Here is a 14,713-nt window from a genome sequence, read left to right as displayed (position 1 = left end):
ACAGCCTCTCCCTTCTACTGTGAGTTTCGTTCAAACGAATACATTGAATCCTATTACATTGTTCTAGAATTTGTTTTTCGAAGTTTTCTTGTGAAACACCTTGTTTAGAGAATTTACATATCTCAAAGAGGCATTTCTGAGTTTTTATGACTAAGAATTTTGGAAAAGACTATCATCAGAATTCGCCACATACGCGATTTACAGAAACACTTTTGAAGGGTAGTTTGCCTTGGAAGCCACTGCTGGAAGCCACTGCTGGAAGCACGCAGAGACTAGTTCCCATTCCCATTACCAAGAAACCATTCTCAATATGAGATTAGCTATCGAAACGAGGCCAATTGGTAAGCGACATTTAGCACCAACCTAGCATTTTGGGTCTAGTCGCAGGATTTATGAAGTATCATCATATTTTCTAAGATGTTTGGGCAAAATAAAGGGGGATTCGCAGGCTTTGGATCTTTAAGCTCAAGTGGAACTACAGCATCAACAGGATTTACTCTTGGATCCACGACTTCTACTGCGGGTAAGTCCCTAAGTTTGCGTCCTAAATACACTACTATTTTTGTCAACTTATGCTGGTCACACTTTCGTAGAAGGAATTTAATAATTTTTCAAGAGCAATAGTAGTGCTGATAGGCTGTTACACACTAAGGCAGTTACACACAGGCTAGATCAAACTAATCGTGTTGAAAGATAGGTTCACAGAGTTTACAAGCAAAGACAGTAAGTTTTGGCGGGAAAGTGACACCATATATTTCTGTCATTATGTTTAGATGGTGAGAGGGCCTCATCTACTTGCAAGCCTCCAGCACATTTAGGGTAGTTCGCATTGGCAAAGATAGTCACAAACAAAAAATAAATTTTCTTACTAACATATTCAGATGAAATTTGGTTCCAAAATAATCTTGTTATTAACTTGAAACCAGTTTCAATAAATTTGATATGGATAAAACTTTATTTAAATCAGTGGGACATTGTAAGTCACTGTATTAATCACAAACAATGTCATAGTGCCTTAGATTTTCAAAATGTGTTTTACTGAACATTGAACACAAATGCATCTTAGGCCCGAAGATCTTTGACATACACTCTTGTTTTTTGGCATTTGAACAGAGAATAAGGCTACAAAATATAAGATGGATAATACCCAGCTGTGGATCGAAATAGGCCAATCAGAAAAACACAGGTATAGTTTTCCAGTCAGTATAGCGTGCCTAGGGTCCAAGAGTCAGTATAAGGCACCCATCACTAGGGTCCAAGAGAGAAACAAACTCCTTCTCTTTACACAATAGTGGTTTCTTTATTTGTATGTAGATTGATTCCAAAACTGCTAGATGAAAAGATGACCGGGCTCTGCTAATTATCTGAAACATGTCATCATTATAAACTTTGGCAGGATCAATTGTTTCACAAGGGTGAGCGAGGAGGCTTTTCTCTTTGAGGGCCAGTTTTGTTTCTTATATGTATAAATAAAGAAAAGGTCACAATAGCAGGCAATGGAATTCTTTGAGCTTAAAGTCTATAAAAATTAAACAAATAAGAAACACTACAGGTGCCAAGAGCAAAAAAGAATATACACACATAAATTAACTGTGGCTAATATTTTGCTCTAGCATACAGGGCTTCATGACTTTTGCTCTGATGAAATGTTACTGAATTCAACTGAGCGTGTTGCAGTTTCCATCAGTTCAATGATATCCTCCTCTGGGAATGGTGGGCTATTGAGCTCGCTTTTGTAAAAAGCATTGACATATTTTGATGGCCTCACTAAAAGAAACGTTTGTGAAAAGACTGCTAATGTAAATGCTAATGTGTATTTGCTTTTTCAGATACATTGTCATTTTGCTTTAATGTATCTTTTGAATGTATTCCACTTTCATATGATCCTAGCATATCTTAAGATGATTTTATTTTAAAATGGAAACAGTCATGGGAATAGTGGATGCTTAATGTTAAAGGGGCTTAGTATGGATCTTTGTGATAGAACTGCCCAATTGGAGCCTTAAGGCAGTAAGTTTTGCTAGACTTTGGGGGCTGTGGCCCTCAGTCCCTCCCAGTGCCTAAGTAAATAGTACTTTATTGTTTTATCATTGAGGCAATCATTCAAGATCAAGCTAGACATTAACTTCTCCCATAAAAACTTGCTCTGATCATATTCAAATATAATTGACCATTGTCCAAGCCTTTTTCTAAGAAAATTGCCATGCCATTGGCCAATAGCTTGCATGATTTCTCTTGCACTAGTCATCGCTCTAAAAGTAATAATAATAATCAACAATGCCAAAAATGTTTAAAACAGTATAATCCTGCTGTAGTGTACTTTGGTGTAAGGTAACATCAAATGAAAACAAATAGTCACATTGATCTTAAATGCACTCCAAGAAAGGTTAAATACCCAGTATAAATGAGCTGCATTTATAAGTTTAATGTATATCTATTTTTGTTAAATCTGCAAGGCATTCATACTACTGCGAGAGCATATCTAAACTGCAGAGGAGACATTAGAAGGAGAAGGAAAAATTACTTTTGACTTTTGTAGGCTTGCGAATAATTAATAAGCTCTTACAGTTGGAACCGGACCACATTCGGCCCAGCACAGTACTCTCACATCTTTCAAAAGGCCAATCAATGTTGTCTGCAAACAATACACTAGGGACAGCTGTTGTTATGGTTCCCAAAATCCAGGAGGCTCAAAAGACAATTTTACTAAAATTGAAAAGGCTATGTGTCAAAACAAAGATGTCAATTGAAAAGTGTTAAGAAAAGTGTTGGGTAAAGAAAAAAACTAGAATCTGTCAACTGCAAACATTATGAATGATTTTGAAAATAACACAAAAGAAAAATGATGAATGACGAGCTAAGAAGGCTTTCTAAACTGGTGAGTGATCAAACAAAAAAGAGAGGTTTTCAAAAGTATCATAGTAGGGAATACACTTAATGTTTAAAGAGACTTAAAAAATTGCTGAATGTTTGATGGGAAGAGCTGTTGGAGGCTTTTTTGTAACACCCATGAATATGCCTTGGTGTTAATCCCTACATCCTTCAAATGACTTCTTTGCAGGTGGTAACCCCCTGAACTAAGAGTGGAACTAATGAGAATGTTTTTTAGCTCATTAATTATTCATAAGTCTAGCTACAAGATTCAAAAATATATTTTCCTTGCCTTCTATCATCTCCTCCACAGTTAAGATATGCCCTTGCAAAGTGTGAATGCTTTGGGAAAGTCTAATGTATATCAGGAATGTCATAAAGAACGTTACTGAAGTTCAAATACTAAGTGACTAGAGTATTCTCAAACATATGTAGTGGATTTGATATTCAATTTGATTTTTCCATATGGATGTGGTTAATTCAGCTTACTTATTTTGCTTTGTTTTGATATACTGGCTTTGTATCTTCTATGTCACTTTCTTGGGTCACAAAATATGTTAACTGATGAAACATTTATTCCTCACAATTTACCGTTTTGTGTGAGCAAACAACATTCGCATGTTTGGGTTTTTTGTGAGTGCTGACATGATGGCCAGTGCTCACTTGCCAGAAACGAAAAGGCATGATTGCCAGGTATTGTATAGATGATGCATGCTTGAGATAATGCCTCATTTCTACCACAAAGAGCAATGAGGACCATCCAGAATCACAATTTAACAGATCTATCATTGAATGACCACCACGCACAGCCATGTTGTTTGGCCATAGTTTTTGAAAGCAATTATGCAGAAATGTATTGTCTTTGCAGTTACTGCAGCTATAGCATCATTAGCACTTCTTCTAGAGAATCGATGCAGCCTGACCCTCTTATATGGCTCTGAAAATTGTTGCCCTATATTTAGGTTACTTCCCCATGGTAAGAAATCTTTATGCTATACACTTTTTTAAAGTAGGCCTAGGCTCAAAATATATAAATCATTGGTGTTGGATATGTCTGTTTTCTTTTTCACTTTAGATATCTGAATAATTTAATTCATGTGAGTCATTTCAGTAATAGGCTCTACTGTTTGGCCGCCTAAAATTGCTAAAAATCTACTTGCGGAAGTGCAAAATTCAATTTTGGTTAGATTTCTAGTCATCCAAAATGGTACTAGGGTGTTTCATTTATTATGAAGCAGGCAAAGACAGATGAAATTGATCAACTCAACATTAATAGTTTATTTTGCTTAAAAATAAATTCACAAAAAGATCACAAGAAAAACAGCATGCCAACTGCATTTATCAGATACTTATTAACTACTCAAGTTGGAAAAACTTTCCAACAGATTCAAAATCTCTCTTTGCTTTGTGGTTGTGTCTTGTAGCATCTATTTCAAACAAATGTCACCTTTAGTGGCATTACTTTCCACAGAACATGTGTAGCTGGAACCCAACAGATGTTCCCCTTCTATGGTCAAGTGAAAGTATTGGAGGAGACAGATCAAATAGTAAAATTGACCTGGATGTTCTGGCTTTCTTAAGACATCTTCAAAATGTTTCCTAGATACAGATATCACCTTAAACACAGGCAACATATAATCACTCTTTTCTAACAATTCAGGAGAGCACTGAAGAAGGCTGGTTGATCTTAACTGGCCAGGCCTGGATTTTGTGATGCTAATTGTCTTATGTTTAGATTTTGTTTTGTAGTTTGTTAGAATACAATGAAAATGCAGCATTTCATATTTTTCACAGGAAGCACAGGAATTGGAGGATTTACCTTTGGTGCTACATCTTCAGCTGCTCCTTCAGCTGTATCTTCAGGCCAAAGTACATCTGGATTTTCATTTGGAGCAAAACCAGCATTTGGTACTCAGGCAACAACTTCTGTATCTGCTGGAAGCACAGGTTTTGGTTTTGGCCAAACAACGCAACCAACATCACAAGCAGCAGCTGCTACTTCCACTGGAACTACTGGGCAGATTTCGTTTGGACTCCCTACATCTCAGCCAACAGCCGCAACTCTACCAAGTCTAGGAAGTTTTGGAGCAACCAGTGGTCTCAAAAGTGGTACAACCGGATTCTCTTTTGGCAGTCAACCTGCAGGTTAGATCACATTAGAATTTATCATGCAAATATATTTTTTGATTTCATACTTGATAGTGCTATGTAGAAAAAGTTTTGCTAGAAGTTTCAATATTGAAAGTCCTCAATACAGGGGAAGTTTTAGATGTTCATATATTTCATAAAGCTGCAAACTTCGGAAATGATACACTACCCTCCCAAAAGTATTCAAATGAAAACAGATGTTGCTGAAAGTCAACCCTTTTGTCAGGAAATGCAGTTATAAGCTGGAAATTTTTCTTTTCTTTAATACAGTTTCTAATTCCGTATTTTGATAGAATATCCCTGATAGATTTTTGAACAGATTTATGTTCCAAAACTGCATGGCTAATTGTTATTTTTGTTCCTTTAAAGTTGAGCAACATAGCTTTTTGCAACCCCAGCTAAGATCATTTTTTCTTTCTTAGAAAGTGCAAAAATAAGAGGATGAAGTTGGTAATATTATGTTTCTTTTAGCAACAAGTCAGCCAGTAAGCACAGCACCAACCTTAGGCCTAGGATTGAAACCTTTAGGGACAAGTGTCATATCAACCACAACTGAAGGGCAAAAGGGATTAGCATTGACTGGTGCTACATTTGGACAGACATCCGTTGCCTCTGTAAAGCCAACTCAGGTAAACAGGCACACCTTGTTTTTCCTTAATTGATATATGAGGAGAATAGATTTTTCCTTATACAATTTCAAGTTATATTGTCACATTATGTTGTGCAACACTCAAGCTAGTATATACATTGATATTTTGATATACGAATGTTCAAAGCTGTCTGTACTTTCCATTTTATTGGTCTAATTTTGCATGATTGCCCCTAAGACTGATTTTTATCTCTGAAGCTTCTTTACAAAGAGACTAATGATATTCTGTTTTGATTGCAGCCTGTTTCTCTTCTTGGAGGTGTTTCTCAAGCAGCAGCAACAACTTCAAGGTAAGGCTTTGTTTGAAAGTAAATTCAGGTGACACAATGTTATTTCTTTGTTTTGTATCATAGATGTTTAGTAGCTGGTTGACTATGATATTGATTCTAGCGAATTCTGGGTAATGTGCCTGAAAGTTAGTTTAAAAGCAATTTGTACTTGCAAGCAGTGCTGCAAGGATTTACTGACAGTTCTACTTGCTAGAGTTGACAGTATTTTTGTTTTTTTGTCTTTTGTCTCTGTATTTTTGTCTAGTTCTTTTGATCTCTTTGAAATTTTTTTAACTGCCAACAGTTTTCATTGACCTTAGATTTTGGCTGCCAACAGAGGGCCTTTTTCAGGAATACCCCCCCCCTAACACCCTTCCTGTAGTATCTGTCCTTAAACCTGCTACCAGCAGCTGTAGCAATCATAACTCTTTTTGCCATTGATAATGCTGTTGGTTACCCAGAATTAAATGTTCTTTTCTCCTCCCAGTTTGATTCTCTAATAAAATCTGTAGCTCCCTTTCTTGTCCCTTGTTGACTAAGGCTTGGAATAGCATGTAAAGATTAATTTGTATATGAAGTAGGAATGATTGCACTACATTTTAACTACAACTGTTGAGAGTTTTGCTGAAAATGATGTTACATTGACTTACTCTGTGCACAAAGTAGTTTTTCATTTGACACTTAATCTACTTTCTGCAGTGGATTTGCTCTTTCCACTAAGACAGTTGCAGCAAGCAGTAAGTGACTTTTTATGATTAAGATTTTTGTTTTTGTATCTTTATCTTGTCAACAATTTCATTGGCTGACTATGCAGTGTTTTCCAGTACTTTATTGGGGTGATTGAAGATATCATGCTTTATTTTCCTACATTTTCTATCATGGTAATTCTTGATGCAAAATCTTGCAGGAGTCTTGAAATGGAAAGTTTTGACAAAGCAATAATTAGTTTATGCAATGAAATTATCATCAAGGTAATTGTGTTTCAACATTTTGTCTTTTAAGGTACCACATCAACTGCACAAATAGCAACGTAAGTTGTCAATATTCACAGGCATCTCAATTTTAGCCTGCATGAGTCGGTTTTTTTGTGTAGTCAAAGTTAAACATGGTTGCTTGACAAAGTGAATTAGACTTGAACCCCTGATTTATGTTGTTACCATTTGAGACCTATATCTACAAAACATATACACCTAGTTCAGTCTTCCCCATTTGAAACAGAGGTTCAATATTGACAGAGTACTGTTCAATTTCAGACAACATATCCTCATTTTTACCTCATTATTCAAGTGGAATGAAAAGCTCACTGTTCATCCATAATTTCCATTTGCACCAGGCATGCAAGAAATTTGTTAAATTCTGCCAGTAATCTATCTCACTTATACTCATGATGATTCAAACCTTTGCTGGTGCCTTTTTAGTTAATTACACAACATTGCACTATCTCTTAAGGCAATTTATCTGGCCCAAAATAATGTTTGTAGCAGTTCAAGGTCCGACTCAAAAAACTGAAGCAAAGAAAGGGCTAGTTTCAGGGCCATAGAATTTTCTAGGATGAGGCTGTTCATGTGCTAGCAACCACTCTGGATGAGCCTCAATGAATGTGTGGGTGTGTGAAAGAGTTTGTCGATAAGTTAAAGACAGTTGTTCGACCTTCTCTTTCACTAGAGTATAGCATCCAGGGTGGTAAATAACATATCTTATTTTGCATATCCAGTTCAACAGCGACTGTAGCTACGGAAAAGCAATTCACATATAAGCAGCTGGAAGATGTTATTAACAAATGGGTTCAAGAATTAGAAGAACAAGAGACCATTTTTCTGAGGCAAGCCAAACTAGTTAACTCTTGGGACAAATTATTAATTGAAAATGGAGAAAAGGTTCGTGATGGTCTATTCTATTATTTTTTGGAAAAGCCTAATTTGTTTAGTAATTTTTATGCGTTTTATTTTCGTTTTTGGTGTTAATACCTCAACCAATTGCAACCAATTTGGTGTTAATACCTCAACCTTTTTCTAAATATTTTTCCTTGTTAACTATTATCCTAGTTTGACTATGAGATAAAATCTAAATAGTTATTGGCAAAATTATATTCAATTTGAATTTTGGCTTTAGTATCTCTCAAGTCAATATGTTAATGAACAATTGAAATATAATGTATTCTTGTGTAATTATATATTTGACTTTTCATCATTCGTTATTATTTGAACCATTTTGAAAGGCTGTTTTTTAGAAATATTCTTTGTCTTGTATTTATGACGTGTGTAGCCTATTGTAAGATATATATCCCCAACCGTTGACTTAACGCCCGCTTTTTCTACTTTCCAGATAACCTTGATCAATGATGATATCCAGAGACTGAAAACAGATCAAAGCAGGCATGCTTAAATCTTTAACCCGTTGCTTTATACGTTAATAGTTTTATATTTTTTGTAGAATAAATGCACCTGGTGTGGCTAGGGGGCAAGAGGGCAAGTACCCCCTCAAACGATCAGAAAGTTGTGTCAGACAAAAGAGTAACTCCGCAATAATTAGTACCAAGCTAATTAAATGTCTTTGTCTTATTTCAGATTCTAAGGGTATTGTCTGGCATTTTAAAAGACTTGGTCCTAAAAATTGTCTCGGAATAGGTCCCCTGACCCCCTCCAGTTGGGCTCGCTTCGACTTCCTCAAATTGCAAAATTGGCTATATTACAAATCACATTATTTTTTTAACGCCAGAGTTTTCTACTTTAAACAAGTTACAGTTAGACTGACATTTTCAGAATTCTACTTTTCAGACTCTCGTTGTCAATGATAAAATTGTGCCGTGCACTTGAATTTTGTTTAGTACACAATGTTTTGTCTACCAGTGGTCGTAATAGTTTCAGTATTCAATATTGTGGTGGTTAGGGTCACAGGAAATATCCTTTATTTCTTACCTTGGGTGTTTATAAATGCCGTCAAAAGAGGGAGGCGTTAAATAGAGGAGGCGTTTTTAAATTGTTAAGTTGAATATCCATGTCTGAAGAGAAATTTAGCTCTTCCCAATAAAAGAGACTTGAACCTCTGCATAACTCATATTTTATTTTTTTGTAATGCATAGTTCATTTTTCATATTTAGAATGCTTATAGAACAAAAAAAATATTGTCATCCAGTTATGTTTTTTCCTTATTTTATTACCAGCTTTTCCTTTCTCAGGCTTGACCGCGAACTTGATTTTATACTTTCTCAACAACAAGAACTAGAGGAGATCTTGTCCCCACTGGAAGAGCAAGTTAAAGCCCAGCAAAGCATACCATACATGCAGCATGCTGATTTGGAACGAGAGAAAACGTATGTAACCTTTTGTTTCTGTGGCATTTACGCTTAGTATGCACGCGTGATATAAAGTTAAAACAGTGTTTCGGCTGTGTTTTGGCAGAAGGTTGTTATAAATCAATTCATCTTGTTTTGCAAACTACAGTTGCTCCTTACCACTAAGCGTTGTCGGTGCTCAGGAATCATGATACATGACACGAAAAGCCATGACACAAAACATTAACTATTCTCAAGCATCTCAAAAATCATACTTCGGGTACTAGGTACACCGAAGTTTTCTCGAATGATCGATTCAAGAAGACAAAATAAATTTTGGAAAAGCAGACGAGACTTTGCCAAGATATTTGCACTTCACATTTTAAAGGGGTTGTACTAAAATTTGTAAACAAATTTACCCTTTTGTCAAATAAATCACGCTGAGTCTCGCAGCTGTAGACATTATCGAATGTTTAGATATTTCCATTGCTGGAATATTTCCATAGATAAATACACAACATCTGATAGATCTGGACACCCCATTGATGGTGAAATGATGGCCTCTCTAAACAAACCCATATTTTCTCTGAATGCTTTTTATGACAAAGTTTCTTGTCTCCGATAGAATATAATGTTTATGTATAATCAATATGCTCTGAATTATTAAGCTCCTCGCTAAGAAGATGTGATATGATGGAAACAGATTTTTCTGAAGTAACTAACAGCAAGGCAAGACACCATTGACAAATTTGCGTAGAGTCTTTCACAATATCTCGCAGTGACCACGGACTGCGCAGCCCTTTAAATATAATGACATACCAAAGGTTATATTACACTGTATGTACCGTGAAAAGTTTTGCAGAACTCTTTGATGGCGTATATGTTAATATTAAAAAATCTTTAGCAGAGTTTGCTGCCCACGAAAAAAAAACGTCTTTCATGTCAAAACCAAGGCTTGTAAAGGTGTCTTCAACCAGATTTTTTCAGATCTTCTCTCATCTGAAAATGTTGTTTTGAAAAATGATCATGTTGCTCCTTGTTACTTTTTGTAGTTATAAGATGGCTGAAAATATTGATACTCAATTGAAGAGAATGATGCTGGACATTAAAGATATAATTAACCATATCAATACTTCAAACGCAAACACGAAAGAAAACGAAGATCCTGTGAGTTTCAGGCAGTTTATTTGTCCTTAAAATGAGCTATTTTGTCCATAGCGTGTCAAAGCTCTAATTAACATATTTCAGGATGGATACGTTCAAAAAAGAAAGCATATTTAAGACTGATAAGTTAGCTGAATTTAAGAATATTAATTTTTGTAGATGCTATGATATATTTTCATATTATCATCAATACATACATCACTAAATGATCTTAAATATTTCAATGTGAAGCAAAAGCTACAGCAATCATCACGCAGTGTACAACTATACAGAGACTTTTCGCCTTGAAATTTATACCTAGGTGCTCCGAATAAAAACCTTGCGAATGTCCAATCTTCCTCTTAAATTATTTCTTCATCTTTGGTCATGATCCGACGTTTCACCTTTCGATGTACCGCACATGATTTTATTTACAAGTTTTATTTCAATTTTTTCCGAAATGCTCCCGGCTCTTTGTGCAAGCTCGATTTTTGAATCAACGGATGGTGACCAAGATGTAACATTAACCTCTCTCATCTAGCCCCCTGGCGTTATCGTCATACCCCTGAAGAAGCTTGGATATCACCCGGCTTTGATATGCTCGAAACTTTTCGCGGCTTTTTGTTCCCGGTCAAGTTTCCTGTACATCTGGATTCTTAAAATGATTAAAGCTGTTTTTGTGTCCTTTTGTTGCATCTCAAGAATAAGACACCACATTTTGGCTTTGTTTTCTCTAGACGTTTCTCCAAGCTAGAGAAGCTATATGCACCTTTGAAGGGTAAGGTCAATGTTTTTTCAGAAGGAAGTTTGGCTGACGCGAGTTTTCTTTTCCAGATGTCTCAAATAGCAAAAATACTCAACTCCCATATGGATGCGCTTCAGTGGGTGGATCAAAATGCTGGTATGTTGGTATTTCCCATTAAAATTTTGAATTCTCTTTAGCAGGCGATGTTTATCATGCTCAAATTAATCTACCGTTTCTGAAGTGTATGTGAAGTTCTGTATCGATTGTCATGCTACTTTTTTCGTCCCTCAGTTCTGCTCCAACGAAAAGTGGAAGAAGTTAATAAACAAGTTGAAGGAAGGAGGCGAGAGCATGAAAGATCTCTTAGATTGGTAAAATGATTGCATTTTAATAACCAATCAAGTTATTTCAGCATATTATATTTATTATCATAGTACACGTGTCAATGTAACTTTGCTTGCAGTCTTACAACACGGTGCAATTACGGGAGAAATTTGGTTTCAGTTATTTATTTTTTATCACAAGAGATTGTTCTTGCTTGCATTTTTTGTTAATTTTGTTTTCATCTCAAGCCACGAGTCACAGCAAAACTGTCCAATAACCAAGATTTGTCCAATGCTTCATCTTAAGGGTTAAACCAACCCCCAACCACATTTGTCGCTCTTCCGGTTTGGAAGTAGGGTCTCTAGCTCATTATAAAGGGTTATGAAGATGTTATTTAAAATGATTTTCTATTGTCATGTCACGAGACTGCTAAAGCATTGAAAGAAAGCTTCATCAAAACATTGATTTTTCTACCACAAAGGTATCTTTCTAGACTTTTTAACTCACTGCCATGTACGTGCAGCCAGTGTAGGGTCAGCTGCTCAGACTTAATTTGTCACAGATTTCTATTTTGCTTATTTTCTTGGCCCGGTCCTTTTTTCAATCTCCCTTTTGATTATATATTTCCTACCGTGGCTTGTTTTTAGAGAATGGTATGAAACGGTAAAATAGCTTATTGTAGTGAAGGCCCTGACTCCATCTCTTCCTTGACATTCCTCTTTTCGTCAACTTTTTGTTCCATTTCTTAGTTGCCTCTCACCACATGCCTTTTCCATGTTAATTTTGTTTCCTTTACCTTTACCAAAAAGTTCACCACCCCTAGCTTTTTTTTTGATTCTGCCCATCAAAATTAATCCTGTGATCCATCGAAACATTTTCATCTTTTTGCCCTTTCAAACCTATTCTCGTGCTCTTTTCTTCATCGCCCAGGTTTTCGCTTGATACATCAATGCTGGTCTCATCACTTATCATCACACTCATTTTTCTTGGTAATTTTCTGTCACTTACCCTAGTAACGCGCCATTTATCACAACTAGCTTTTATTCGTGCTTGCACGTCATTTTACAATCCAGCATCCACGTCATTTACCATCCACATCAAAGATTCGCAAAACACAGCTAGATCACCCGCATACACAAACCCCCAGGACAATCCTTTCATTAAAAATTCACTAAAAGCGCCCAGGTAATTTTTAAATAGTAATGGGCTTTGTGATGTTCCCTGATGTAATTGCAATTTGATGTCATATTCTCCTGTATCACAATAAGTTTTTTTCAGATTTCCGCGCATTTTCATGTATAGCTTTACACAAGTCGCTACAGTACGACCTGTTTTTCTAAAATCCCATTAGAGTCCTCCTCTTGAAGCTCTATCATACACTTTCTTAAGGTCTTATCGCCCGTCTTAAAGTTTCTTCAAAATGTATCCACTGTTCCCCTACCTTTCAAAAAGCCAAACTACATATCATCGAAATTCTTAACTTTCCTCCACCCTTTTTCTGTTATCTTCTTCATTAACTGTTTAGCATCCTTTTAGAGCTACAAGCCTCGATTGTTTCAAGACTGATTTATTTAACTGGGGGGGGGGGGGAGTTGGGGAATGTTTTGCCTTTGGAATCAGTGAACGAGTACGTTTACCCTGGGTACCAGAGCCGCAAAAATTTAACGGCTTTTCTTCTTCCCTCTTCTCTCACCTTTGCCTCCGCAGCTCTCATTTTTTTTGCTGCCGTTAAATTTTTGCGGCTCTGGTACCCAAGGTAGAGTACGTTGTGAAATGATGAAATGTGTTTGCACTGGGTCTCTTTTTGCTGGGATACCCGAATCCTGGCAAATGGCTTGTTTTTATTTCATACATACAAACATGGCTGATGTGGGCCTGCTTGCATGCTTGCAATTAAGTTAAAAATAGCTTAAGAATAAAAAATAATCCAATAAAGAGAAATTATGTCAGTGAGATTTTTTAAAAGAGATGTAATCATTGTTATAAACTTTAAAAACCTTATAGTGTTTTTCGAAAGTTCAAATTTAAATGGAGGAAAAGATCTTATAGTTTTAACCTTCCTTGAAAAAGGCATTCCATATTGTCGCTGCTCTGTGTTTACTGCTTGATCTTCCTATTTCCATTTTTGGCCCCGAAACGTGCTGTTGCTCCATACCTACCATTTTTCTTGATGATATTTTTCGTTGTTTTAATTCATTTAGTTTGCTGGAACCTCTGCTATTGAGACTCCGAGATCTTATCTTCAGGAGTGTTTTTTGGTAAATTATTGATTATTTTTCATATCTTTGCACTTTTTCTGAAGCCTTCAATAAGGTGCCAAGCCCCCGAACTGTGATTCCATATGTTGAGCCAGGCAAAACTCCTTGGAAATATATCTTTTCCAATGTCTTTGATGATAGTGAGTCTTATTCGCAGTCTTAAATCTATTTTATTTCTGTTTGCAGACATTCGCAGATTGAAGTTAGGATATTTCATATTGGGTGAGAACAGTTGACAAAACTTTACAAAACATCACCATTGCAATACGTGAATCTGGAAAACTTGATGGATGTTGGCAGTAAGTCCTAAATTGGATTAAGACCCCATGTTACCGCGTAATAACAATGAATTTCATTCTAGATTTGTAGTTTATTTTATAAACTGAGAAAAGGGTTATAGGAACCTTGTGCAAAAATTAAATATGTCTTCCTTTCAATCACATCTTCTTTGATGATATTCTAACTTCGCACTAATTGTCAACTATTGGTGGGCTTATCGTCTCGAACATTTTGTCATATTTGCTTCCTGTCACTAGTTAACAGGTACAGCTAGACTTAAACTTTTCATTACTTGGAATATAATCAAGTTTGTTGATAATATTTTTTTGCAAAATTTCACTCAATAACACTAAGTTCAAAATCGGTGGAATTAATTTCGTTTTACTTGTATTCGGGTTACCCTGCTCCTTTTCAGTAATGGTGAAAGTACATTTAGGCTCATAAGTATCCTCAAGGCAAATGAATGCACGCAGATTCCACTCAGAAAATCCATTCCACTCAGTTGGTTGTTCGCATTTTTATCTTGTATATAAGATTAATTTTGCAGCTTTGATGTAACTGAGATACATGTGTATCTAAACAATACACGCTCGAACTATTAATCTAAACTTATCATCAAGTTTATTGAATCTGAGAAAATCTGATTTGTGGTTAACGTTTTAATCATCATCTTTTATAAAATATGCACTTTTCTCAAAAGATTCTCTCTACCACGCCGCAGAGAAGACCCACATGCATAGACATGTTTTTTAA

General features: G+C 35.9%; 1 protein-coding gene across 1 annotated transcript; it reads left to right on the top strand.

Moving 5' to 3' along the window:
- Nucleotides 1–314: 314 nt before the first annotated feature.
- Nucleotides 315–14,659, top strand: LOC135693521 (uncharacterized). The gene is made up of 13 exons (XM_065212041.2): nucleotides 315–523; nucleotides 4,666–5,016; nucleotides 5,491–5,648; nucleotides 5,909–5,958; nucleotides 6,637–6,674; nucleotides 6,940–6,967; nucleotides 7,652–7,814; nucleotides 8,263–8,312; nucleotides 9,116–9,250; nucleotides 10,264–10,378; nucleotides 11,189–11,255; nucleotides 11,391–11,470; nucleotides 13,868–14,659. Exons 1-13 carry the CDS (start codon nucleotides 418–420, stop codon nucleotides 13,880–13,882), a joined length of 1,356 nt encoding a protein of 451 aa, XP_065068113.2. The 5' UTR covers nucleotides 315–417; the 3' UTR covers nucleotides 13,883–14,659.
- The last annotated feature ends 54 nt before the right edge of the window (nucleotides 14,660–14,713 follow it).

Source organism: Rhopilema esculentum, chromosome 11 (genome assembly GCF_057945365.1).
Source record: "Rhopilema esculentum isolate cy_ngs chromosome 11, ASM5794536v1, whole genome shotgun sequence".
NCBI lineage: Eukaryota > Metazoa > Cnidaria > Scyphozoa > Rhizostomeae > Rhizostomatidae > Rhopilema > Rhopilema esculentum.
The sequence above is the reverse complement of the archived record's forward strand: the minus strand, read 5'-3'. Positions and strand labels throughout refer to the sequence as shown.